This window comes from Pyxicephalus adspersus, chromosome 3 (assembly GCF_032062135.1).
Source record: "Pyxicephalus adspersus chromosome 3, UCB_Pads_2.0, whole genome shotgun sequence".
NCBI lineage: Eukaryota > Metazoa > Chordata > Amphibia > Anura > Pyxicephalidae > Pyxicephalus > Pyxicephalus adspersus.
In genome coordinates, this window is record NC_092860.1 from 57,355,945 (window position 1) to 57,383,366 (window position 27,422).

Consider the following 27,422-nt stretch of genomic DNA (forward strand, 5'->3'; position numbering starts at 1 on the left):
GTGGGCAGGTCATGGGAAAGAATGTGTGGGAGCCAGGATGCAAAGTTATCCACAAATTGTGATACTGGGCCAGGGGGGCGGTAGACAACAGCAACAATGAGGGGTAAGGGCCTAAAGAGTCGGACAGAGTGGACTTCAAAAGAGGTGAAAATGAGAGAGGGTGGGGTAGAAAGGACTCTGTATGTACAGTTAGGTGAGAGAAGGAGACCCACACCACCCCCTACTTTGTTGCAAGGTCTGGGGGTATGTGTAAAGTGCAGGCCTCCATAGGAGAGAGCAGCAGCAGAGTCAGAGGAGGAAAGCCAAGTTTCAGTGAGAGCCAGAAAGTTCAGAGACTTAGAAAGGAGATATGGATAAAGAAAACTTTTGTCAGATGGTTTCACCTTGGGTTGTTCAGCATAAGGCCCAAGCCATTTTGCTTTGCTATTGACCTACACCTGATAGACTGCAGTCACTGGCTACTCTAACTTCTAAACAAAGCGGTCTCTTATTATTTGCTTTCTCTGCCGGGCTTGGTTGTTAAAAAAATCATCTGACAGGACCTCTACACTTTACCTGTTTTGTACATTACGGTACTTTTACTTCTGACCCCTGCACTCTGTATGTTACATAATCCCTATGACTGCATTTAGTTATACACTTGGCTACTGCCAAGTGCTGCAGCATATGTTTGTTCTATAAATAGTCACTGTTAAACTGATTGAGTCACTCAAGCAGTTTAACAATTTTTGTTCAACTGTAAGATGAAACTTTGCCACAACCACCTTAAAAGTGCTTATTTGTTTTGTATGCAGCTTGTGTCCTGCCATAGGTGCATACTGTTACACCTATGTTTGCATGATAATATGTCTAATTTACATAGCTTCTGTGGTTATCTGCCTCCCTACTCCCCACTGCTAAGTAAATGTAAACAATTATTAGACATATGTTTAGGATCTTTGGCTATGTACACAAGTAAGATCAGAAAGATCCTTCCCAGTAACAGATGAACGAACGAGTGCTGTACACACTGAACCATTCTGTTGTATGGAGGGGGACAAACAAGTGGCACCCCGCTGTGTTCTTCTCTGTTGGATTGAACAGCTGGCACTCTCAAATCTGCCAGAGTATGTTGATAAACAACATTGGGGGACCACTGTACACATGTCGGATTTTTGCACGAGACCAACACAACGGTTCATCTCAGGTGACAAACATTTCATGTGTGTACACATCCTTTGTTTTAGCTCATACTGTAAAATGCGAAGTTCTTTTATTTTTTTTTTTTTTTTTTCTAGGCTATATTCTGCAATCCAATATGCCAATGACATGTGTCGCATACGGCTGCAATAACCACTTTGTCAGAGGATGTGGAAAGCAGTTTTTCCGGTAAATAGCTTTATTTATGTCAGTTTTGTTAAATTTGTGCAACAATTGTCTTACAAAGATCATTTTGCAGATGCTGGCTCACAAATGCTGCATAATTTACACATTCTTCAGACATGCCCACTAAAAACGTCCCCACACTAAGTAATCTCTAATGTACAGCACTGTGTAATATTTTGGCCCTATAAAAATACAATTTAATAATGATACAAGGTCAGTAAATTATGATTGTCATATTGCTCCTTTCCCCTAAAATATTGTTTACTTCTAAGTGTTTTTTTTATCTACATATGGCATATAACCAATATATTATCTTTATTATTAAACGGTTCTGATTAGAACTTCCTGTTAAATTACTTGTATTGTGTACTCCTCTTTTAATGGAAGTATTAGCTACTTTAATTTACTAGACCAGTAGTCCTGCTGGTTGCTGTAATCCTGGCCCACAATCAGAGCTCTCTAACACAGATTGTTAGTGCACCTGGCACTGTTACAGTAACTGGTGGGGTAATTTGCCTGATGACTCCTGTATAGTCCCAGATAGGACTTTACCACAAGAACCAACACAGGACAAGGTAAGAAAAACCAATATTAAGCACAAATATCCTCTGACTGACTACCAAGGATCAGTACTATACGTGTATTCTTACCAGTGACTACTGAACATCAATTATGGGGCACTGTCCTTTTTTTGAACATAAATAATGGGCTCTGTATTGACAAGTAAACACAAATGATAGGAAATCTATTCCTCTCAGTGACCAATAAACACCAAATATGGGGCACTATTCCTTCCCACAATTGTTGACACAAATGATAGGGTACCATTTCTTGCACTTGCACTTTAAACAACTTGAAGCATACTTGCCCTAATACAAAGACTATGGTCTCAGAAGTGATTTTGTTACCGAAAAAGAGGGTAAAGAAAACTGCATCCCACATTTTTTTCTGCATTCATAATATAAATTATATTAATGTAGAAATAATCTAAAATTTGGCCTGCTGGGGATTTTGTAATTTTCATGCATACACATGGCAGTTTATCCCAGAAAAAAGCACAAGACGGTTGCTAAAAAAACTTTTTTTTTTTTGCAGAAGAGACATAGTATGTTATGAGAAAACATGCTACTTGCAGTTTTTTACAGCTATATTTTCAGTTTAAAGCCCAGTTGGGCCCTTTTAAACCAAAACTATAAATCTGCATTTAAAACTTCAGATCGGACAAAATTTTTACTGCAGAAAGGATAAGTGATGTGGTGATATCATCCCCACCTGGCCAATTAAAATGATTAAAGATTGATACCTGGAAAAGGACTGCATAAAAATGTTGGCACCCATGATAGAGCAGGGACAGGTGAGTGTAAATAAAAAAACTGGGATCAGAATCTTGCCTAATTTTGTAAACACATGGCTGGAGTAGTAATGTTGGGGTGGTATGGTTTCAGCCTGATTTTTACCTTCACAGGCAGGTAAGTGCATTTATTTTATTTTTTTTGCCAATGGGATATCGTATGTTCCTTTTGAAATAAAGACTTGCCTGGTTGCAATCCTTTTATTTTTAAGCTTTAATCATTACTGTAATGCAATCAGGCTGAATATGCAGTAAAAATTCTTTTATAAAATACTGCAGTAAAAGTACACCCTGTTCTAACAGCATGTAGGAATGTCAGACTGTTGGTCTCGCACAAAGGATATTCATTTTTCAGCCTCTTCAGCCTGTAATAAAAATAAAAGGGTTCAAATGGGCTTTGTAATAGAAGGACCTAACTAATTTAATAGCCTGTTCACACTTGTCATAAAAATGCATTGTAATAAAAACCCTTTTCTTTTCTGTGTAGCTGGATTGCATCTAGGCATACAGTTTAGTATAATATGGAAAGGGAAAATATATAGACTCATTCACACCTATGCATGTGGTTTTTGGCATGCTTACATAAATGGTGTAAATATATCATCAGGTAACAGAGCCTCTTAATTTTTAAATTCCGGAACTAAAAATTTGTTTTTTAAAAATGCTGACTTTTTTTTACTTTTGCCTGCCAGCATTTTTGTGCAAATGTAACCTGAACCACTTATGGAAAATTTTCTGTACAATCTTGGCATGATTCTGTGCCAGGAAGCATGCCATGATGTGCAAATATGCTCTACATTGTCTACTTGTTGGAATGCAATATAATCTTTCCGATGTCCTAAATCACTTGCATGCAAGGTTGTACCCACCTCCTGAAACCTACTGCTTATAGAGGAAGCTTGGTCAGTGAGAGGATTCATTTTTTCTGAAAAGAGAAAAATGAGATCCACAGTTCTGATTCTGATTTAGGAATATTTTCTCTTGATGTCTGGAAGAGGTACAGTGGGCTTGACAAGAGATTTATTTTAACAATGTTTACTCACCCACAACAAGAGAAGGACCCATTACTCCACTGCTCCATGTCCAACCTCATCTTCTCATCAATAGGAAGAAAGTTCAGCTGGTCATTAGGTAATTAGGGGGACCTTCTGCCCATTTGAAAGAGTACAGTTGAGACAGCAGTAAATTCATGAGACACCCATGGCTTCCAACTCTGCATTGGAATTTTAAAGTTGGATAGGGCCTCATAAATGCATTTTTTATTGTGGAATGTGAAATGGTGAATTAAGCATATCAACATCTATCCATATCTTTGTGTACTCATTGAGTAAGTAATCCGAATAGGTCATATATATATTTTAACCTACTAGTAAAAATTCTCACAGGTTTCCAATGAAAGATCCTGAACGCCTGTCCAAGTGGGTTGCAGCAATTCGACGTAAAAACTGGAAGCCTTCTGCATCCAGTAGAATCTGCAGTGAACATTTTACTGACAAAGATTACATGCTACGCCCCGGAGCAATGGTGCCACGACTACGTCTGGATGCAGTGCCTACTATTTTTAATGGATTTCCTAAGCATCTAAAAGAACGGCTAGAAAGAAAGAAGAAAAAGAAAATAGATGAAGTAGTTGTAGTTTCTAATTCATTGGAGACTCAACTTTCAGATCAGGTAAACAACTTTAAATTATGCTTACTGCAGTGTAAGTTTTAAGTGTGTAATAACATCCACACACCTCTGCAATATAGAAAAAAAGTGTTCTGATATAACAAAAACTTTCAAAACAAAAGTTAGCAAAAAGAAAAGTTATAGTTTGACTTTACATACAATAAAAAAGCAAGGTCTATCACCATTAACCTCCCAACCGTTAAGCCCGTACTTTTCCCACCTAAAAAAAGTTGCAATTATCGATAACCTCGTACTTTTCTCACTGTATGAAAATACAGTGAGAAAAGTTCGGGTTTAGCGATCACTTACCTGGTCCCGCTGCGATCGTCCATCGTCGTGTTCCAGCGTCGGGTGTCCTCTCCTTAGAAGAAAAAGCCGGTTTCCTCTCCCTCCATTCTGTCCAGCGTCAATCGCTGGACAGAAAAAAAAAAATACTCACCTTCTCCCTCCGCTCCTCCGGACACGTCCGTCCTCTTCTGTCTTCAGCCGGCGAGTGCAGTGACGATCATGCTGCATGCGTCGGCGCAAGAGGGAGGCGGGGCGGGAAATTCAAAATTTTGTATTGAGTTCCTTTGCATTGAAGTCAATACAAAAAAGCTGTATTGAGTCCAATACAAAGAAATCCTTATATAATATATATATAATTATATTATATAGGCTACTGTACATTACATTATACACTATTTTTTTTTTAAACTTTTTTTTAGTTTTTTTTAAAGATTATTTTTTTAAAGGTTTTTTTATGTTTTATAAAAAAAAAATTAATATTAAATTTATAAAATTTTGGACATATTTCGCTAAATTATGCAGTAATTCGGTGAATTAGAGCCTACAATCCAAAATAAATTTCCATGCAAAAAATGTAACACTTTTTGCATCGAAGTTTGGAAAGATTTAGAATACCCGGCGTTTGCGTACGCGTCCCTCGGCGATTCCTGATGATGGCCGTGCGTGCGCCCGTCGATGGGGGTCGTAGCGGGAAATTCAAATATTTTGTATTGGATTCAATACAAAGTTCTGTATCCAATCCAATACAAAATATATTTATGTGGTTTTGTCTATAGGTATGTGACGTTGGACACTAGGGAGGTGTTTTAGAAAAATATATTATTATACAGTATAACGAATTATCGCATTTTCAGTATTTTTCATTTATTTATGTATTCTTGTTTAAGCTGATTTTTGTGTATTTTAATTTTATTTAAAATATTTTTTTTTTTACATGATTGTGTGTTTCAAACATTTTTTATATTCATGATATCTACTAGAACCCTGTTCGGACATATTTCTGTAAGTTACAGGTCTACAATTTAAAAAAAAAAAATTCATTAAAACCTGTAACGCTTTTGGTACAGAAACCTAGACATCAGTGTAACGCCCAGGTGGTTAAAAGATTCTGTGGAGATCACCAGGTTTTGTTGAACCCCTATTAGCCATGTGCTAAACCTCTAAAGTCCAATAGTTTTAATTGAACTAGTAAATATGTAGTTCCGTTGCTGAGTGCAAGGATAAATTTATACTTTCTTTATTAGTAACATTTTCAGTAGTCAGTAAACCATTGTTTATGGATAGAACAAAACACTACAATACAAGTAAGCATTTAAAATACTTGATTTTTGCTTTTTGCATTTTATTCAGTTTTTTAAGCTGGTGATAGTTTTTTGAGGACTAAATTTACTTTTATTGATCTCTTTTTTTATAGACTTATATTGACAAAAAAGAAGTAAAAATGGCAAACAACATCTGGGAGATATCCGAAGGTACTACCGGTATGGACAGCACTACAGAGTCTTCACTTCCTGCGATAGCAGTTCCAGGAACAGTCACAGCTGAAAACCAAGAAAACCAAAAAAAAGCTGTGACATCTTGTAAGGTAACAGTGTCAGCTTACATTGTTAAGGCTGACTTCTCTGTCCATCTCCAAGCTTAACATTTCAGAAAAGCAGTCAAATAGAATTCTTACATGTTTCTGTGATGTTCACAGTTTTTATATGTACAGAAAGTTTATTCAGGGGAAAATGTTTAAGTGAAGTACTGAAACATGCTGTTTTGTCAGTTTAGAAATTTGTATAAAGTTTTTTTGTCAATAAAAGTGAAGTTGATGGCAAATATTCTGGTATGATCTATGTGTAGTTCCACAGTGGAAGTCCGGTGGACACCATAAGCTCATGACCGGTTCTGTTTTTTTTTGGCCAAATATATGTTACTTGTTTTACTCCAAGATACAGCCATATCATACAAGATAAAGAATTTTAGTTGAGAGTTTAGTCACTGAGTCTCCTATCTATTCTGCTTTATATAAAAAAGTCGATTATTTTTTTTTTTTTTTCCATTTCTCTGTAAAGGAGACAATCAAAATGAAGACCTGTGTAGTACATGGCTGCAGAAACACCATTTTTAAAGCATGTAAAAAGAAGTTTTTCAGGTAAGTGATGTATAATATCAGAAAAATCTGAAAAATTGCGACTTGGGTTTGAGTTTTTGTTTTTGTGTTTTTTGTTATTGTTTCAGTGTTCCCCCTCCCCTCTATTCTCCTGTATACACCTGGGAGCTCACGGTCAATTTTCCCTCCTGTCGGGCTGGGTTATGTGGGGGTCTAAGCAGCGATCAGTAGATAATACACTCTGATGGCTACTAAAGTTTTATCACTTAATGTGCGTGGTTTAAACTCCAATACCAAGCGGAAGCTGGCTCTTCGGGAATTTAAACGCCATTCGGCGGATATTGTATTTTTACAGGAGACGCACTTTGATAGCTCGGGCACCTTTAACGTTGTATCCAAATTTTACCCGGCTGCTCATGCAGCCAACTCAATTCTCCTTCTAAAAAGAGAGCAGGGGTTGCCATCTTGCTCAAAAATTATTTTCAATTTTCACCCAGTCGCTCTATTGTGGGACCCGGAGGGCAGATTTCTTATCTTGCATGGTAACCTGCGGGGTGTCCTCTTAACTCTATGTAATATATATGCGCCCAATCAAGGACAAGCCAGGTTTCTTCCTAAGACAATGGCCCTCTTAGAGGAGTTCACCACACGTATCTTATTGTTGGGGGTGATTTTAATTCCATCTTCTCCCCGACTCAAGATAGACTGTCGTTGCCTATACCTTCTCCATCTCTGGTAGTATTGCAACACTCCAAATTGTTTAGGCAATTGATTAGATGTCACCAGCTTTATGATAGTTGGAGAATTCACCACCCCACTAGCAGACAGTTTACCTTTTACTCCCCTCCTCATCAAACACATAGCCGCATTGACTATATATTTATTACCTTGCCAATGTTGCGGAACAGTGTCTCTGCTGCTATCCATCCCATTTCCTGGTCAGACCATGCCCCAATTGCCTTGGAGATTTTTTTCGCCCCTGACAGAACTAGACTGTCACTGGAGGTTGAATGACTTTCTCCTCAAGAATGAGGATACTAAAATGTCCCTTACTACAAGTCTACAGCATTATTTTGATGACAATAAAGGCTCTGTGATGCACACATCCACCCTCTGGAAGGCCCATAAAGCGGTTATCCGGGGTCATTGTGTGGCCCTGAGTTCTCATCTTAAAAAGAACTCTAACCTGCAGCGGGCCTTGACGGAACAGGCACTACGGACTGCTGAGGTACAACTGGCTAGCACTCCATCCCTGGGCCTCCTACGTAGGGTGCCCTCCCTCTGCTCCAAACTAAGGGCGTTGGAGCTTCGGAAGGTCAGCTGGATGATGCAGCGCACTAGGCAGCTTTATTATCATAAGGGGAACAAGGCAGATTCACTCTTGGCACGCAAGTTGAGGGACACACAAATTAACTCCTCCCCCATGGCAATTAAAGATGACCAAGGGATACCACGGTATGACCCGTCCCACATAGCTTCCCGGTTTGAGCACTATTATAACCAGTTATATTGTACGGTGCACCAGACACAAGCCTCTATAGGCCCCAATATTCACTCCAATATAAACTCCTACCTGGCTGACCTGACTCTCCCCACATTACAAGCTGAACATCTGGAGCACCTTAATAAACCCGTTACTGCGGAGGAATTATCACTGGTCATTTCTCACCTCCCTTCGCATAAAGCGCCGGGCCCAGACGGTTTACCGTATTTATACTATAAAACCTTTTTGCCAACTCTTCTCCCCTATTTGGTGGACCTGTTTAATGACTTTCTCCAAGGTAAGCCTATCCCACCTACTATGTCATATTCCCATATAACTGTGATTCCCAAGCTGGGTAAAGATCCGATGGACTGTGCAAATTATAGACCTATAGCGCTACTGAATTCGGATCGTAAAATCTACTAATCTAAGATTTTGGCTAATAGGCTTTCCAAACTCTTGCCATTCCTTATACACGGAGACCAAACAGGTTTCATACCGTACCGCCACGCAAGTGATAACACCCGGAGAGTGATCAACGTTATTGATATCCTCAACAAACGTAAAACCCCTTCCCTAGTGCTTAGCTTAGACGCTGAAAAGGCATTTGACCGACTTAGTTGGCCATTTATGTTCTCTACCCTTACCAAAATGGGATTTTCGGGCCCATTTGTTAGAGCGATACGTTCCCTCTACAGTTGTCCGGCGGCCTCTATTAAGTTGCCTCATGCCTCCTCTAAACTATTCCCCATCCAGAATGGGACGCGACAAGGCTGCCCCTTGTCTCCCTTACTCTTTGCTCTTAGTGTTGAGCCCCTGGCGGAGAGAATCAGATCCAACCCCAATATCCATGGTGTTATCGTAAAGGATACCTTCTTCAAAATTTCATTATATGCAGATGATGTACTGCTTACATTGACACAACCTACCACCACCCTCCCAAATTTGTGGTCAGAACTTGGTGCCTTTAGTACTGTCTCGGGCTATAAGGTGAACTCCTCGAAATCGGAGGCCTTACCCTTATATATACCCCCCTTGCAACTCTCAGCGTTAAAAAATAGTTATTCTTTTACCTGGCGAGGGCGCTCCTTAAACTTTTTGGGCACCCAAATAACAGCTACATACACTCAGCTATATACTTGCAACTTCCCCCCATTGTTCCAGGAACTAAATGCCTACTTGAATAAATGGAAGGGACACTCATTGTCGCTCTTGGGGAGAATTGCGTCAGTGAGGATGATGCTATTGCCCAAGCTCCTAAATTTGTTTGAAACCCTCCCGGTTCGGGTCCCTCTCCCTACCTTGAAGAAGTTACAGGGTAGCATTTTGAACTTTATCTGGGCTCACAAACGTCACAGACTTTCAAAGTCGGTGGTTTGTACACCTAAAGCACTCGGGGGTATGGGGGCTCAGGACCTGATAAAATACTATGTGGCGACGCATCTTCGCTACTTACCCTCCTGGACTATGTTAGTCTCCCCCAGTGTATGTCGGAAGTTGGAGGAAGCTTGGATTTCCCCACTTCATCCTAATGTGATGCTTTGGAGCTCCTCCTGGTTAATGCCCGAGAGGGATTTGCTGTCCCCGATGGTTTTTGTGAGGAATATCTGGGGAACGTATAATTCTAAGTACAATCTTTCCTCCCGGGGCTTTGTGCTTACATCTATCATTTGAAACCCTCTAATACCTGACAGCTTAGCTAGAAATATGTGGCAGCCATGGCAAGACTGGGGGCTTTTTCATCTCCGAAATGTATTACATCCAGTGGAAAAAAGATTGCTTTCCTTTTCGGAGTTGCAGGAAAAATTTGATCTCCCTCAAACATCCTTTTTTGCTTACCTACAGATTAGACATTACATACAATCACTCCACTCTGTGCCCAGATTCACTGAAATAACTCCTTTTGAGAGAATTTGCATTGAAGGTCCATATTCTAAGGGCCTCATTTCCTCCATTTATGGCCTTCTGCAGGAATCAGCAAGGGAGGTATCTGGTAAATTTGTATACATGAGTACCTGGGAGAGTATTTTGGGCGGTTCCCTGGAGCAGGATACATAGTCCACACTGTGGGAAGCAGCAAATAAAAGCTCAATATGTGCGCTTTATAAAGAAAATCTTTACAAGATTTTGTTCCGCTGGTATCATACGCCAGCGGTGTTACACCGCCTGTTTCCGGAGGTAGATCCAGCTTGCTGGCGCTGCAGGTCCCATTATGGGACTCTGGAACATATTTTTTGGTCCTGTCCCCTTATTCAGGGCTATTGGGGGAGAGTCAATGCACTAATTGGGGACGTGACTCAACACGACTTCCCCTTGACCTGCTCCACCACTTGCTGGGATTGCCCCTTATGGACCTCCCCAAGTCCGCCCGTCAGCTTATTACACATATTTTAGTGGCTGCTCGTACTCTAATCTCCACCAAATGGAAATCCAGACTGCCCCCCTCTATGGAGGATTTGTATGCTTGTATTCAAGACATACGCCTGATGGAGTACCTCACTGCCGTCCTCCGAAACAGGGTTGCGAAATTTGAACAGATATGGGAATCTTGGGATGCCTACTATACCAGTCTACAGGTTTAATATGTCGCTGGTTCCAGACGCCACTGTGCTTCCTATCCACCTTTGTTTGTATTCCCCCCCCCCCCCCCCCCCCCTCCTATTCCCCGGCTTAGCTTCGTTTTTCCTTTTTGACTCATTTCTTGTTTTCTGTTGTTTATTTATCTGTTGTTTCCGTATTTTTATAGTCCATGGGGTTTGATAGGCCGGTACAGTACAGCCACTGTTTTTTACTGTTACTTACGCCACAGTTTTATGTACCATTATCGGATGTACCTATTACCCTGTATGCTGTGTTTACGAGATGTTTTGCTGTATAAGCCTGGTTGTCTTTGTATGTGAAAATGTTCAATAAAAATTCAGTTTAAAAAAAAAAAGAAGAAAAATCTGAAAAAACAACCTGTAAATGTCATGTGGTTTTAGTTAAAGGGAATTCGTATAGAGAGAAATATAGGGGCAGTCAATGCTGTTCCTTTTCTTGATTGGCTGATTCTCAATTTACCAGAACTAAAGTTCCACTTTCAAGTTTGTATGATCAGACAGGTCATTATTTCAGAAAGGGGCAGGAAATGTCTCTTCTGCAACAATGCATCTTACCTGCCTGATCTCTCTGGGCTTCAGGAACCAAGACTAAGTTGTCTATGTGCAGCGTCCGCTTTGGTTGCCGAGGATAGCTGTCATTCCCATCTTCCCTTGCATGTGCTGCGATGAATAAATGGAAGCGTGCAGGAGTTGCATCATCCCAGAACGGCCAATCAAGATGTCCAGAGGAAGTTAAAAAAAAAAAAAAAAAAACTTAAGTGCCTGCAGAATAGCTGCTGTTTGGTGCAATAAAATCTAATATAACCCTAACTGGTTTCAAATTAGCAATCCCACCTTGGTGTGATAGCGTGTACAACTTCCCAAAGTGCACAAATTAAATTGTGTATAATGTACCATAACAAGGTTTGTTACAAATATATATATATATATATATATATATATATATATATATATATATATATATATATATATATATATATATATATATATTTCAATCAATGTTCTATCCAATGGCCTGTGTCCCCACAGAGAACTCACAAATATATGTTGGATAAAGGCATATGGTTTAAAGCTCTCAAATCTCAGCTGAATTATTAGCCCATTTACTGTGCACACAGTAAACTGTAATATAAAGCCCAATGTATTACACAGCACTGTACAATAAATAGGGTTTGCAAATGATGGACAGATACAGACAATGACACAGGAGGAGAAAAGGACCCTGCCCACAAAAGTTTACAATCTAAGGGAAGGGAATATATATCACAGTGCTGGAGAAATATAGAAGGCATGTAAAGATATATACAGCTGTATTTCATGGAACAGACAATGAACTTTTATTTGTTTTATTGCTACAATTTAGGATATAAAAAATAATTGGATGGACACTTTGTGTGTGTGTCTATAAAGCAGTGAATCTGACATTTAGCATTTTTCATCTGTGCATTTTGAAAAGAGATACATTCTATCACAATACTTATATAATAATAGGTAAGATCCCTTTTTGTATATAAGACTGAAGATAACCCAGAATCCTAATTTTGATATATCCTATTTAGTGCAAATATCTGAGACATACAGTACAATTCTTGCATATAGTCAACAATTTATATCAGAATATCTGAAATTATAATGTAAAGTTGCCGATGGCCAGCAGTTTTTTTTCTTTTTCAGTTCTTGTACAGATTAACAGAAAAAGAAAGAAATCTGTGTTTTTTGTATAGTTAATGCACATTTCCTGTCAGACGCTTACACGAGTTATTTACAAGCAAAAGAATATTTACAGTGATATTATCTGTAATCTATGTGCAGGTTTCCATTGAATGACCCTGAACTTCTGTCAAAGTGGATTGTGGCAGTTCATCGTAAATACTGGAAACCATCCACATCTAGCAGAATCTGTAGTGATCATTTTACTGACAAAGACTATTTGTTATGTCCTGATGCAAAAGACCCTCAGCTGCGACATGACGCAGTACCTTCTATTTTCAATAGAGATCCTAAATGGAAACATCCAATTAGTAATACAACAGAAGATCAGGTAAGATGTACATTGCGTATCTTGTGATTGTCATAATACCGAAAGGGTGTATAATTGCAATAATTACACAGGGTGTATTGCATTTAAGGTCTTTGAGAGCAAGGAGTTGAGCAGTTTTCAAAAAGACCTCCTCCTAAAAGTATAATTTTGTTTTAATGGAATGTGGTTGAGCTGCCTATGTACCCCTGGCTTGTGAAGGGCACCATTCTTTTAATAACTGCCTGTTCTTTCCGTTCAGGTCTTTTTCTGTAGTCTGGCTGTAATTCTGGGACTATGCTTCAATGCTTTGCATCAGCAAGTATTCAAATAGACTTTTGATCCACAGCTTTGTTCTGTGCCAATGATCTGCAAAATATTAAAACATGGTGATCAGTAATGCATACAGAGAACCTTTGTGTTTTAGAAAGAGGCTAGCAATGGCAGCCTCAATTTTCTTCTGTAACAGGTGGTGTACTGATATATGGCATTTGTGGGAGCATGCTAGGGGGCTGTAACAGTTTTTTTTTTTTTTTTAAGAGGAACTATATTCAAAACTCAGGCAGTCTGATCACTCCGGGGGTGTCTGGCATCAGGTCCCGCGTCGTCTCTGCATCTGTCCCGGAGCCGAAGCTGCCATCTTCGTCTTCTGGATTCTTCATCCTATGTCACCTGACCAAGGAGCAAGATCGGGTGACGAAGGATGAAAAAAAACATTTTCTGTTTGAGCAAAAAGACTCCTTCTGCGCATGCCCAAGATGTTTGGGCATGCGCAGAAGGAGCCCTCAAGAGCCTCCCAGAATGCCTGACGCAGGTATCTCGAGAGGCTTTGCACTCCCATTCATTAGGGGGCGGTGCTGCACTTTTTTTTTTTTTTTTTTTTTTTTTTTTTTTAAGGGTGTTGCACCTGGAAAAAAAAAACAGAATTTTTACCTTACATAAAAGGGTTCTCTACCAGCATTACTTATTGTGCTGGATGAGCTACATTAAATTGTGCTTATAGCCAAATGTTTTGTTTTTGAATAGGATAAGTAAGGTTTATAATTCCTGTCAATTTACTTTTGAGATCTGTGTCCTGTTATGGAGATATCTCTTCACATCCTGTCTTGGTAATGCAACAGTAGGTGAGTGAAGTCTCCCAATGTGAGGGAAGTTCATCAATTCGAGAGATTTGTAATCTGATCAGGTGTCTCCATTGGAGAATTTACCCTCACTTTATGATTCGGTGACAATAGTGACCTGGACAAAAAAAACAAACGGTAAATCTAAATGGTGAATACAGACAGCATGAAAATGTTTTGGCTATATATAACCTTTACCAGTTTATTACATAACTATTTCTTTCAAGTGTTCTAAATGTATTTTTTTTTATTACCAAATTGAAGACTGAGCAGAAAGAAGGGCACACTGAGACGTCAAATAACAATGCTTTGCCAGAAATTTCAACAGAATCATTTGTGGATGAACTAGAAGAGATCCGGAAAAATGTGTTGTCCTCAGGACAGATGCAACAGGTATTGCAGGGAACTGCAATATGTATGTAAAAGGATTATTTATGAAATGCAAGCATCCAGACACACATTGGCAGCAGAGGGCTAGTTACTTCTTTATTTTTAAAAGAATCCTATGGTTTCATATTTACAGTAATAGGATTTTGTGAGCAAAGATCAAGGTTTTCTTTGCTCCAGAATGATTGTTATTGCTGTGATTGCTTTTTTGTGGGCCGGTGACATTAACTGTATTTAGAAATAAAGGAACTCGTACATTTCTGTCAATGTTAAAGGTAAAACAATGGTTTAGGGAAGCAAATGCACCCTAACCAGCCTTTGTAGCTTTCCCAACAAAATTACAAGCAATTCGCCTTCAAAAATATCACATACAAGAGAAAGGCTTTTAAATCGTGACTAGAGTTGGTTTGCAAGTGCAATGAGGTTTAAAGGAAACATTTATTTGATGTCATGGTAGGTAAAACTCTCACTACAAGGACACTATGTTTACCTATTAATACAGTATAAAATATTCATGAATTGCAACTATGCGTTTCTTTTTTAGGTTAAACATGGCCCTGTGGAGAAAGACCTACCTACAACCTGTGTAGTGTATGGCTGCAATAACACCTTTATCAAGGGATGCAGAAAGCATTTTTTCAGGTAAACATTGTGACTCCCTTACTTTTTGTGTTGGCCTGTAGATAAACTTTGATTTAGTATTTTATGAAGTGACGTGTAGTAGCATTTACTACATACACACATAACTGGGACATTATATGTCTACAATTATTTTCTACATATGGTACTTGTCCCCCTACAGACCAAGGCATTTTCTACATTTCTACTCTACTCTACTGGGTCTGTTTAGTCACCAATAACTTGAAACATTACTTAATATTTTCTATGCCCATTAAACAATGCATAACATCCACTTTTGACCAGACCTCATGGTGTGCATACTAGCTAATGACCCCTATGGTGTTCTAAATAGATTAGGGGGGCATGTACCTCCTTCTTCTTTACATTTATTTTCTTGATTTTCTTTCCCCTGATTTTCTTTTATGGAAATGCATATTGTATTTCTTAAATGTTTGGATATTAATGTATGAATATACCTGTTTGTTCTTCATGAAAAATAGCAAAAACAATGAATTAATATAATAGGAATACATATATAGTTTATAGGGACTTAGTCTGCTTTCTGTCATGGCAATATTGTCTTGAGGTGGAAAAACAAAAAAACATTTTTTTTTGTGTAACCTTTGAACAAAAAGATGTAAAATAAAAAAATAAATAGAACTTTTTAATTAAAAAAATAAATCCTATTATATATTTGGTCTAGTCTAAAATGATTTTAGGATTATTTTGGAGTAAAGCTTGGCAACTATTCACACACACAAAAAAAGACATCTAAGCTAGTAAAAGTTATTCTATTTGCCATAACCCCAAAGACATTTTCAAACAAGCAGTTAAGAGAACACAACACAGAAATTCTAGCATGCTGTAAAATATTTATTAAAAAAAATGTACCCTCTGATGCAGTGTGGGTATAAAACATACAATTTGTGTAAAAGCTTCATAACTTTATTACAGCTGTTTCTGCTTTAGCAAGTGTGAGATATGCCTTTTTGCTTTACAAATATCAAACATTACTTTACTGTTACTGCTTTAGGAAATGTGCATGTGGAACATCCAATGACATGTATTCATGTTGTGTTTTCATATAGCTATTTCCACAGTACACTGGTTATATATGTTTTTGCTCTGGTATGCCATTTTTGTCTACAAATAGCAAACAAATAAATGTTTGCAAGACAATATTGCCAAAAGAAAGCCTTGTTTGTGCCCCCATCCCCCCCAAAAATGTAATTATTCCAAGGTATGCCCAGTCACACTGATTCAGTATTAGAAATGTATATTTCATAGTAGAAATGTAAAAATTACTCTGATTCAATAGACTAATTTAAAAGGAACAAAAAATATAAAACTTACCACCATTTTCTATTCCTGGTAGCTCTTTGTCAGCAAACGAATGGTTTATTCTTTTTCCCCTCCCACACTTAGGACCTAACTAGAAAAATTCAAGTATGTCCATACACCTAATGTTCCATAACTAGCCGTCCTCAAAAAAATAATAGTGGGCATTTATGTTGTCATGGAGCTATCAGGAAAGGGAAAATTACGGTAGGTAGGTATTACATTTTCTGTTTTCCTGACTGCTTCATGTCAGCATACAAATAGAAAATAGGTAGCCCACCCAGGGAAAGAAGCTGTCAAATGACACTTGAATAGCCACTGCATAGGAATAGGATATTGCTGTGGGTTGTATGAGCTGTGACCCCTAAAAGAATTTCTAAACTTTTTGCTCCATAAGCTGTGCAGATGGTTCAGATAATCCAGGAGGCATTGAGGTGTTCTTATTCTTAGGTAGCCCCCAAGGGAAAAAAGGAGATGTTCTGAATCATATATAGGTGCCAATGTTTTATTAGAGAATACTGCTGGTGTAAAGAGGCCAAACATAACTGCCAGGCTCTTATGCACTGAAAGATTCAGACTGTTTTGGCTGTAATGACAGTCACATTTAATTATTTGCAATTACTCTAAATGATTGAACAAATGAAGGTGCTGAGTGACCAGCAGTAACCGGTGAACGATGAGACATGTGAAACCCAACCTTTTGAACCCAAGTCCCATATTTGAAGTAGTTCCAAAATAAGTGATATTTGTGGTAATACTACTCCAATATTCCTTGGCGGAGCCTATGTTATTAGGCAGCCGTAAGGACCCAATGGATAATGAGGCACATTATGAACAACTGCTAAATTTGTCTTTTGTGTCAGTAACAAACAACCTGATCTAGGTATCATAAAAGAATGGTAAGTTCAAAAAGAAGGTCCCACTGAGTCCAGTGTGATAGCCATCGCACCATAAAACCCTACTAGCAAAGGGGAAGTAAAGGCTTGAAATTTTTGCCAAACCTGATTATAGGTGGTATTGGTAATAGTTTTCCTGGCTTTCACATGGGGTTTCCCCCCACCCATTTACAACATAGGTGTATCTGCCTTTGCCTTTTTAAGATCCAGGACATCAGCGTTTTTTGGGCTCGAAAGAGGCAGGGGATCTTGTGAAAGGAGATCCAGAGGAACATTGAGATGAAGAGGAGCTAGAACACTCAATTGCCTTAGGAGCAGGCACCACAGCCTTCTGCGCCAGTTGAGGATGATTGCTAAAATGGTCAGCTCCTTTGAGAAACACTTTTAAGTGCCTGTAAATCAAAGGCACCAGGGAAAACACAGTCCACTGCCCACTGTCCATCTGAACCCACGGTTTACTGACAAGGAAACCTTGAGATAAGATCTCTAGTTTGTGGTTTGTCAGGGATGCAAGAGGTCCACTTGTTGGAAGAAAGACCACTGGCCCACAGTTGTGGGGTTTTTGATTATTGTCCTGAAAAAAAATTTATATATATATATATAATAGAACATAGACTTGATTTTCTTTTAGCATATTCAACTGTATGACATATTCAATATGTCATAGTTACCATTGAGATCATTGTGTCCATGACTTTAAGGTATCATCTTACCATGAGTGACATTGTCTTACCAGCTTGCTAGATTCTTCCCAGAATGGTTGGCAGCTACTGTTCTGGAATAAACACAATGTTTAAAACATGTTTCCATGGCCCAGTGGGAAAATATTGTTACAAATATTGTTACAATAAAAATAATACCATTTTTGACCTAGAAAGGCCACATATTCCAAAATGACCTTTGTGAAATGACCTCTGGGTGACATGGTGAGCCTGAAGGGCTTACAACTTGGAAAAAATATGGAAAAAAAGTAAGGGCCCAAATGCAAAGCAATACATTTCTAAAGTCTTCATGTGGTGGAACTGGGAAAAAGAATTGAAGAAATGAAACCAATCCGCTGCAAGAATTGCCTTAGGAAACTTCATCTGCTGTCAGACCCATTAAGTTTTTTCCTATCAATGACCAATCTCCACTATTTGTTTTCTTTGAAATGAATGGGATAAAATGTATCATGACGCATTGTCTTAAAGGGACATCAGTCCAGTCCCAGTGACAAGGGGGTCTTGACATGCTTCCTTTTCTCTAGCAAGAGTAGGCTTCCTTAACCTCCCTGGTGGTAATCCCAAGTGTGGCTCGGAGTGAATTTTCCATATCAAAAGCGGTAACCCCGAGCCACACTCCAGGGTGGAGTTGCCAGAGAGTTTAAAAGTCCTACCTGGTTCCAGCAGCATCCTCCAGCGATGCCCAGCATCTTCTTCCCCTGACAATGCCGGCTGGGCATCTGTGTAACCTGGAGATGGCCGGCATCTGCGTCACTGGCGTGTGAACGTTGTGGATGCGAGGCCAGGGGAAGCGGATACTGGCTGGCCATCAGCTCGGGAGTGTGTGGCTGGGAGGCGGGACTGTGCAGCTGGGAGGTGGTACCAGGCGGGATATTTCAAATACTAAGTAGTTTTAAATGTACCACTTTTACATTTAAAAATACTTAGTATTCATACCGCCAGGGAGGTTAACTGGCCCCTTCTTGTATGATGAGGCATCTATCCTGGGGCAGAAATCTTTATTTCCTACTGGTAGTTCTTTCAACAGCATAATCCTGTTTATTACTGAAGAAGCTCTAGGATGATAATGCAGGAATGCAATTGCAAGACAGGAACATAGCACTGTTACTTTACATCAGGAAGTGTTTGTAATAGAACCTTCATGGCAGGATTACCAGGTTACCTTTTACATGTAGAGACCGTCACAAATGGTGTGTGTTGGGCTGTTATGCCTTACTCTTGCAGTTATACATATTCCACACAAATAGAGCATTGACATTCTAGAGTCTATTAACCTTTGCAGGTTCATTCACCTAACAGTATCTCCCATTCAGGGAAACTTACATTTTTAATTTTTTTGCACATGATTAGGAATACATTTTGATAAAAATCTATACAAGTTGACAGGACCCCCCCTTAAGTGGTCAGTGTTTAGTGAATATGCTGCCTGGCTATGCATATCCCTGCACAGCGTTGGAACATAACTATCCAATCCATAGCACAAAGATCACTATTTCCATGCGGTAGTTGCAGGGTTCTCACACCTAAGCCTCCACTATCACGTTGCTTTGTGTAACTTAATCACATTAATGTAGGCAAGTCAAACAAGGGGTTCAAACTAACAACCCCATTGGCCCAAGTGGTGCCTTGTTACACACAGAACCACAAGGGCTGTTTCTTTTCACCAGGTTAATTCAATTTTGATTTCCAGCATTTAGCATAGAGAAAAAATGTAATTGCCAGCATTGCACACATACATTATGCTGAACGATGGCTCCTTAGCACAGAGCATAAACGGATCTACTTGTATTATTCAGATCCTCCACCATTTGTGAGATTTGCAGCAACCCCAGAGTGTGACAGACTCTGTGCTCTTCTGTCTGCAATACAAGACACACCTTAACACATGTTGTTGTATGTCCGCACACAGCGCTCCTGCAGGAAGTCTGTTTTTTTTTTTAAAAAAATACTTATTCACACAAGATTCCTTATGGCATACATAAAATATATAAAGCTTTTAGTGAGGTGTCTCACCTGCATACCCATTAAGCAAATTTCAGGATTCACATCATGATCCAAACATACAGAGAGATGCCAAACCTCTGAGCCACAGATGGAGTCTGTGCAGGGATTTGTGACTTGAATTTATTGAGTACTATGACATGCCCTAACGTACCTTCAGCAGGGCTCCCCTCTAAGGTGACCTTTAGAAACCATACAGGGAGAGTTCAGGAGTTCACCTGAATGGTCGACAACCAGAGATTTACTTCAGCCAGGTAGGCAGTTACACCAGTGCTAAGAGTATACAGGAGAGAATTGAAGGAACTCTAGGTGTATGGACTGCCTTGAATTTATTTAGTTAGTCCCTGAGTGTGGGAGGGAAAGGGGAATTGAGCCATTCATATGCTGACATATATCAAGTCGGGAAATGATTATTATTTTTTTTTTTACACTTTACACTTCACACTTTAACAAAATTGAGAAACTCACATGATTTAAAAATATTTGCAGGTTTCCTTTGAAAAACCCAGAACAGCTGTACAAATGGATTCAAGCAGTTAGAACTACACAGTGGAAACCATCTGCATTCAGCAGAATCTGCAGCGACCATTTTAAGGATAAAGACTATATTTTTCAGCCAGGGATAAAAGTTCCTCGACTTCATGCAAATGCAGTGCCTTTTGCCTGTAAAGAAAAAAGAAGTACAAGTAACAATTTAAGGACAGAGTCTGTGAGATCAGAGCAATTTGCAACAACGCACAGACCTGCTGATCACACTTATTCAGCTTTACTTAATGCAGTAGTTATCCCTCATTGCAAACCGGATACAATGAAACTTAAAAAGAAAGTGAGGACTTTACAACGTCAAATACAAAGACAGAGACATACAATTAAAAAGTTGTCGGAAATAATTGCACAGTTAAGGAAAAATAAAGACTTCTGTTCAATTTCTTCATTAGTTGTGTAGTAAATCAGAAGTCCTTTTTATCAATATATATCTAACAATATCTGACTTATAGATGATTTATAGGGGTATATCTATAAATTATTCCTCTGTAAATTTGACCTAAATTTTTCCAATTATGTGTTAGAATACATAGCATTTACATTCATGACTTCTGTGAACTTTTTATATTTGGCCACTAGGTGACAGAAGGAATCATTGTAATATACATTAAAAAAAGAAATGTAGAGGGATTTGATTGGCTGTCAGCAATCATGCAGTCGATTTGACAGGGGAATAAGTTATTGTTCTTGGCATGCAGTTTAACTTTTTATTTGAATCCTAAATTGATAGGTTTTATGTACACTATTTTGTTCAAGTTTATCTGAGTTATGTATTTAAAAGTAAATAAAGTGTGACCTGCTTTAAAAAATTTGTTCATTAAACTTTAAAAATACACCCAAGAGCTTCCTGGCATGCGTGACATAGGTATCCCAGGAGGTTTTGTGCTCCCATTCATTCTCAATCACCTAGGCTTAGGGAGCGGTGCTGCACCAGGATGTTGCACTTAAAAAAAGGGTTTTTACTTTACATAAAAGGGTTGTGAAAATTCTGAGATTAGGAACACTTTAAAATGAATAAAAAATGTATAGTCTATTACCTTAATGCAACCCCTAATTTTCTCCATTTGAGCCAAATAAGAGTTTTCTTTTGCAGAAGGGAAGTTAAAGAGTTCATACTTGCCTCCCTCATGCTCCCAACCAGTGACTAAAGCAAATCCAGTATCTCTGGTAATGGAGGTTCTATGCCACTTCATGCACCATCTATACCAGGGGTGCCCAACAAGTGAATTGCAATCTACCGGTGGATCACAAAAGCAACACGAGTAGATCGCAGAGCCCTGCCTTTCAAAATAAACTCTACCATGCACAGTTATTAAGTTAAAGTTTTTATTGTTAGTAGATCATTCTGAATTGGTCATTTTAAAAGTAGCTTGCAGCTGAAAAAAGTGTGGGCACTCCTGATCTATACGAACAATAACCTTCTGAAATTTCCATAAGCATACAGTGGGTATTTCACTACCCACATGACAATGCTCAGGTCAGGTATTCAACACTGTATGGTGTAAAGGGGGCACACCCTATTTAGAAAGTCTATAGCGAGGAATACAGTTTTAGAGACATAAAACTTTAATTCCCAGTCCTTGATTGTGGAATGACAACAGGTTATGGAAAAAAGAAACTGCAGATAAGATAAAGTACTGAACCCAGAATTTTTTTCAAGCTGGGCGGAAAAAAAATTTAGGTGGGTGATGGCCCCTCTATTGTGACCCAACTCATCAGTAACCACCCAAAAACCAGGTGATTGCTGAAAAGTGTCGGGTGGTGTGCCTAGCTAACGTGCACACTTTCAACATTTGTCGATGGAAACAATTTTTCCTGATAGTTAGACACTTAACTAGAAAATGTACAGCTGCGGACACTAACACTGGTTGATTCTCAAGACATCTGGCATCCCAATCCGCCACCTGAGGTGTAACTTCAGGGATGTGAAGTGCTAAGACAGACAGTCTTATTCTGGTGCTGAGATATAATATATTTTGATCTGACCGTCTTGTTTGATGTAAGCATACTGCAACCCCTCAAAGGTGGTCATGATTAGTGCCAGGACCTTCATGCTGTTGCACAGGGAATATCATTGGGTGCTCCACAAAGATTATACATGATTTGTTATGTTTAGGGCAAAGAAAACTTCTGCCAACCCAGTGTCCAGAATGAAGGCTAGGTAACTCAAACCCGGAGACATACACAGAAAGGATTTCTTGACATCAAGGAGCCAACCAACTTTGTGAGGATTTAGCTCTTGGATCGAACCCAGGAGTTCATGAGGACATTCCCTCTTTAAAAAAAACCCTTGAATATAAAGCAGCATTAGCACCATTCTAAACATTCCTTGGCAATGAAGAGGCACAAACTGCTAGTGGTCTTTTACCAATGTAAGCTTCAAAGATGCTGGAGTACTCTGAGCACTAGAATAAATCATGGTAATGCATGCCTGATGACCCCAGAAAATCTTAAGCGACAGCTACGAATTAAATAATTTCTACCTGAAAACTCTCATGGATGAAACAAGGGCCTCCGGGATCAGAATGGCCAGTCCTTTTCCTGCTTAGGGAAGAGAAAAGAAAAGAAGTTTTAATGTTATCACTCAGACTTATATATATATATATATATATATATATTATTAAAATCAGCTTGTTTGTGGTGGCTGCAGGTACTAATAGAAGTGTAATAAACCTACACATAAAGACAACATATTTTCAGTGTCTTTCCTATCTGTCACGAGCTGAGACAATTGTGTCCTGGTTCTTGCATCTTTTGAAGTAGGTGACACTATAGATATGAAGAAGGTGAAGCAGACATTACAAAAATACCCAAAAATAACACTTCCTTACCTTCTTCTCAGCTCATATGACAGCGATATATAACCACTAGAAACCATTTTGTGACCATTAACACAAAGAGCATCCACCGGTGATAGAACACCAGTTCTGTATACCTATCGGCATGTGCTCGGCTCACTTTATTTTATGGGTTGCGACTAGTTCCCATCCAGTAGAAGGACCGTCCCTCTAGAGCAGGCATGGGCAAACTATGGCCCGTGGGCTGTATACGGTTCAATCAGCTTGTTTCTCCAGGCTCTGGCCGCTGCCACCTTGAGCAGGGTCAGGAAAAGGACCCCGCTGGGAGGGGCGCACTGGCCAGAGCACGTCCCCCGTTTGTATCCTGGCTCGTGGAAGTGGGCGGGCTGTATCTCTGCACACAACCCGCCCACTCTCCCATCTCGGATCTGAGCCTGTGATGGGAGAGTGGGTGGGCTGTGTCCAGGGATTGGGCGGGGTTATGTCTTGGTGCCTACTTACCTCATGTGTTCAGTGCATAACAGAAGAAAAAGCTGTTCTTTTTGTGGAGACTTGAAAAATTCTCCTTACTAACCTCTAAGGGGGAGTGGTCAAGGTTTCACAGGTCATTTATGTTCCTGGCAGACTCACCTTGAGCTTGCTCACTGTTTGGCTGGTGAAACCAGTGGCTTTTTAATCAAGTGGAGATGGAAAAAACAGGAGTTTAAAAACAAAAGGAGTTAAATCCTTATATTAACCACAAACTGTAAGTAAACTTTTTTAACTCCTTTAACAAACAAACATTGTAACTGGGAAAATGAGTGGTAGCAAGGTGAAAAGTTTGGTTCAGTGCACAGTGTGTCATATGTATGCACAAATGGAGCAACAGCTCCTAGGTGAATACCGCTGTGACAGATGTGAGCAAGTCGTCCTTCTGGTATCTCACATTAGAGAGCTGGGGAAGCGCATTGCAACACTGAAATTACTGGGTCACCTTGAGAGGGGTCTCCTGCTCATTGAGCAGGCAGTTAATGGCTTAGATGTGGAGGGTGGAGAGGTTAATCAGGATGAACATGTAGGGAGTTACACAACACAGGAAAGACAGAGGGAGCTCGGAAAACTAAACACATGGTTTAAGTCCTGGTGCAAAAAGGGAGGGTTTAGGTTCACCTGTATGCCAGAGATGGTTTGCACCTAAATGAAAGGGTTCCGCTGTGCTAGGGGAAAGATTTAGGGGAATGGTGGAGGGATATTTAAACTAGGACAGAGGGGGGTGGGATAGTTAGGGATCAGACACTAGTGGAGGGTGGGTTAGGGATAGTTGGAGGAAGATTTATGGATAATTGTAAGGAGCTTCCCATGTTACAAACAAACATTGGATTGTGCAAGTACTACTGGTACTGCAAAACTAAAGGATTTGGCAAACAATGATGGTAAAAGCAGCACTGGTTTAAACAGCCTGTTCATCAATGCTAGAAGTCTGTCAAACAAGATAGGGGAGTTGGAAGCTTTAATGAGTCAGGAGGATTATGACTTTGTCGGCATTGCTGAATCCTGGCTTTGTTCTTCGCATGACTGGGCTGTCAATATTCCTGGGTATACTCGCTTTCGTAAAGACAGAGTCACACGAAAGAGTGGTGGTGTCTGTATGTGAGAAATGATCTAAAAGTGAATGTGAAAGAAGAAATTGCAGATGGCACAAGCGATGAGGTTGAGGCATTATGGGTAGAGATGAATGTAGAGTTGAATAATACACAATTAATTATTGGAGTCTGCTATAGGTCCCCCAGTGCTAAGGAAGAAATTGAAAATCAACTTCTAGCACAGATAGATAAAGCAGCAAAAAGTTGAAGTGTTTTAATAATGGGAGATTTCATCTACCCTGACATTGGAGTAATGGCACTACAGGAACAACAAAAGGGAGGAAAATTGTGAATTTAATACAAGGTAATTTTATGGTACAGTTTATAGAAGCCCCAACTAAGAATTATACTCTGCTGGACCTAGTTCTTTCTAAAAATGCAGAGCTTATAACAAATGTGCATATAAAAGAGAATCTAGGTAGCAGTGACCATAATATGAAAAAAAAAACATTTAATTTTAAGAGAGCAAGTTTTCCATTATTAAGGGAGGCTCTCTGTGACTTGGACTGGGAGACAATATTGTCCTCAAAGAACACAGAACGGAAATGGGAATGTTTCAAGTCTGTTCTACAAAAGCAAACTGAAAAATATATTCTGATGTGTAATAAGTTTAAGAGGCTAAAATTAAAACCTATGTGGCTCATAGCTGATGTTAAAAAAGCCATAAGGAAGAAGAAAATGGCATTCCAAAAATATAAAAATAAAGGATCACCTTCATCATTTGAAAACTATAAAGAATATAACAAAAGATCTAAAAAGGAGATAAAATGTGCAAAACTTCAAAATGAAAGACAGATTGCAAAGGAAAGTAAGGCAAACCCCCACATTTTCTAAAACAATATTAATAGCAAAATGATCACATCTGAGCATGTAGGCCCCTTAAAGGATGTCGCTGGGTTGGTAACTGGGAAAAAAGACAAGGCAGAATTACTAAACACTTTTTTTAGCTCTGTGTACACAAAGGAAAATGGCAGAGCTCAAATTTAAATTCATAATAGCAATGTCACAATGGCTCAGAATTGATATGATTGACAAACAGCTGGGAAAAATTAAGGTTGACAAAGCACCAGGACCTGACGGATTACATCCACGTGTCTTCAAAGAGCTGAGCTCAGTTATTTCAAAGCCATTATTTCTAATTTTTAGAGACTCTTTAGTCACTGGCAAGGTACTGATGGATTGCCTTAAGGCCAATGTGGTTCCTATCTTCAAAAAGAGAGCATTAGCTCATTACCAGGTAACTTCAGACCAGTTAGTTTAGCGTCCATAGTTGGAAAGGTCCTAGAGAGTTTGATAAGGAACCACATAGAGGAGTTTCTGCTAGAAAATAGTTTTTTAAGTGATAGTCAGCATGGCTTCAAGAAATACCGAAGTTGTCAAACAAATTTACTCTTTTTTTTATGAGGAAGTAAGCAAACAGGTAGACAGTGGAGTAGCAGTTGATATAGTGTACTTGGACTTTGCTAAAGCATTTGACACTGTACCCCACCAACAGTTATTATGCAAGTTAGGGTCAATAGGTTTAGAAAAGTCAATCTGTAAATGGATAGAGAACTAGCTTAAAAACCACATCCAGAGAGTTGTAATTAATGATTCATACTCTGAATGGTCTAAGGTATTAGTGGTGTACCCCAGGGTTCAGTGTTGGGACCTTTACTGTTTTAACATCTTTATAAATGATATAGAGTTTGGGATTAAAAATACAATTTCTGTGTTTGCAGGTGACACCAAACTATGTAATGGAATTAAGTCCATACAGGATGTCTATAATCTACAAGCAGTCCTGGATGTACTGTTTGATTGGGCAGCCAAGTGCAAATGACATTTATTATAGATAAATGTAATATTATGCACTTGGGAGCTAACAACATGCATGATTCATACTGTCTAGGGGGAATACATTTGGGTGAGTCAGAAATGGAAAAGAATCTGGGGGTTCTAGTAGATCATAGACTTAATAACAGCATGCAATGCCAAGCTGCAATATCTAAAGCTAGTAAAGTACTTTCTTGTATTAAAAAAAGAGGAATAGACTGCAGAGATGGAGACATAATCCTGCCCCTGTACAAAGCATTGGTCAGCCCACATCTAGGAATATGCCATCCAGTTTTGGGCACCAGTTCACAAAAAGGACATTGTGCAAAGGACAGAGTGCAGAGAAGGGCAACTAAATTAATAAAAGGAACGGAGGAGCTCAGCTATGAGGAGAGATTAGCTGAACTGAATCTATTCTCCCTTGAGAAGAGACGTTTAAGGGGGGATATGATCACCTTGTATAAATATATAAATGGTCCATATAGAGAACTCTCTTCCCCATTATTCACTTCCAGATCATTACAAAGAACAAGTGTGCACTCTTTGCATCTGGAGGAAAAGAAGTTTAAGCTTTGGATAAAGAAGGGATTCTTCACTGTTAGGTCTGTGAAAATGTGGAATCGGCTCCCTCAGGAAGTAGTTTCAGCAACCACTATAGATTGCTTTACGAAAAAGCTGCATGCTTTTT

At 39.1% G+C, this 27,422-nt stretch overlaps 1 protein-coding gene and 1 long non-coding RNA gene across 11 annotated transcripts in view; one reads left to right on the forward strand and one right to left on the reverse strand.

Annotated features, from left to right (window-relative positions):
• LOC140326321 (uncharacterized) overlaps positions 1-21,308 on the forward strand; it is a 25,089-nt gene extending 3,781 nt beyond the window's left edge. For 2 of the 5 annotated variants that reach the window (XM_072404805.1, XM_072404804.1), the window contains exons 2-9: positions 1,278-1,368; positions 4,102-4,387; positions 6,087-6,257; positions 6,730-6,809; positions 12,663-12,891; positions 14,253-14,381; positions 14,920-15,017; positions 20,443-21,308. In XM_072404805.1, coding sequence (XP_072260906.1) covers positions 1,298-1,368; positions 4,102-4,387; positions 6,087-6,257; positions 6,730-6,809; positions 12,663-12,891; positions 14,253-14,381; positions 14,920-15,017; positions 20,443-20,899 — 1,521 coding nt within the window. In that variant the 5' untranslated portion in view covers positions 1,278-1,297 and the 3' untranslated portion in view covers positions 20,900-21,308. Of the gene's footprint in view, positions 1-979; positions 1,203-1,277; positions 1,369-4,101; positions 4,388-6,086; positions 6,258-6,729; positions 6,810-12,662; positions 12,892-14,252; positions 14,382-14,919; positions 15,018-20,442 lie in introns of all 5 variants that reach the window. The other 3 variants (XM_072404802.1, XM_072404803.1, XM_072404806.1) reach the window with 3 other exon arrangements.
• LOC140326326 (uncharacterized) overlaps positions 6,084-27,422 on the reverse strand; it is a 35,410-nt gene continuing 14,071 nt past the window's right edge. The window contains exons 2-7 of one of the 6 annotated variants that reach the window (XR_011919824.1): positions 22,983-23,040; positions 20,422-20,616; positions 13,927-14,106; positions 13,075-13,236; positions 11,406-11,510; positions 6,084-6,213 (exon numbers count right to left, since the gene is read on the reverse strand). This is a non-coding gene — a long non-coding RNA (uncharacterized lncRNA). Of the gene's footprint in view, positions 6,214-11,405; positions 11,511-12,182; positions 13,237-13,926; positions 14,107-17,943; positions 18,006-20,421; positions 20,617-22,982; positions 23,041-23,176; positions 24,851-27,422 lie in introns of those variants that run through there. The other 5 variants (XR_011919821.1, XR_011919823.1, XR_011919822.1 and 2 more) reach the window with 5 other exon arrangements.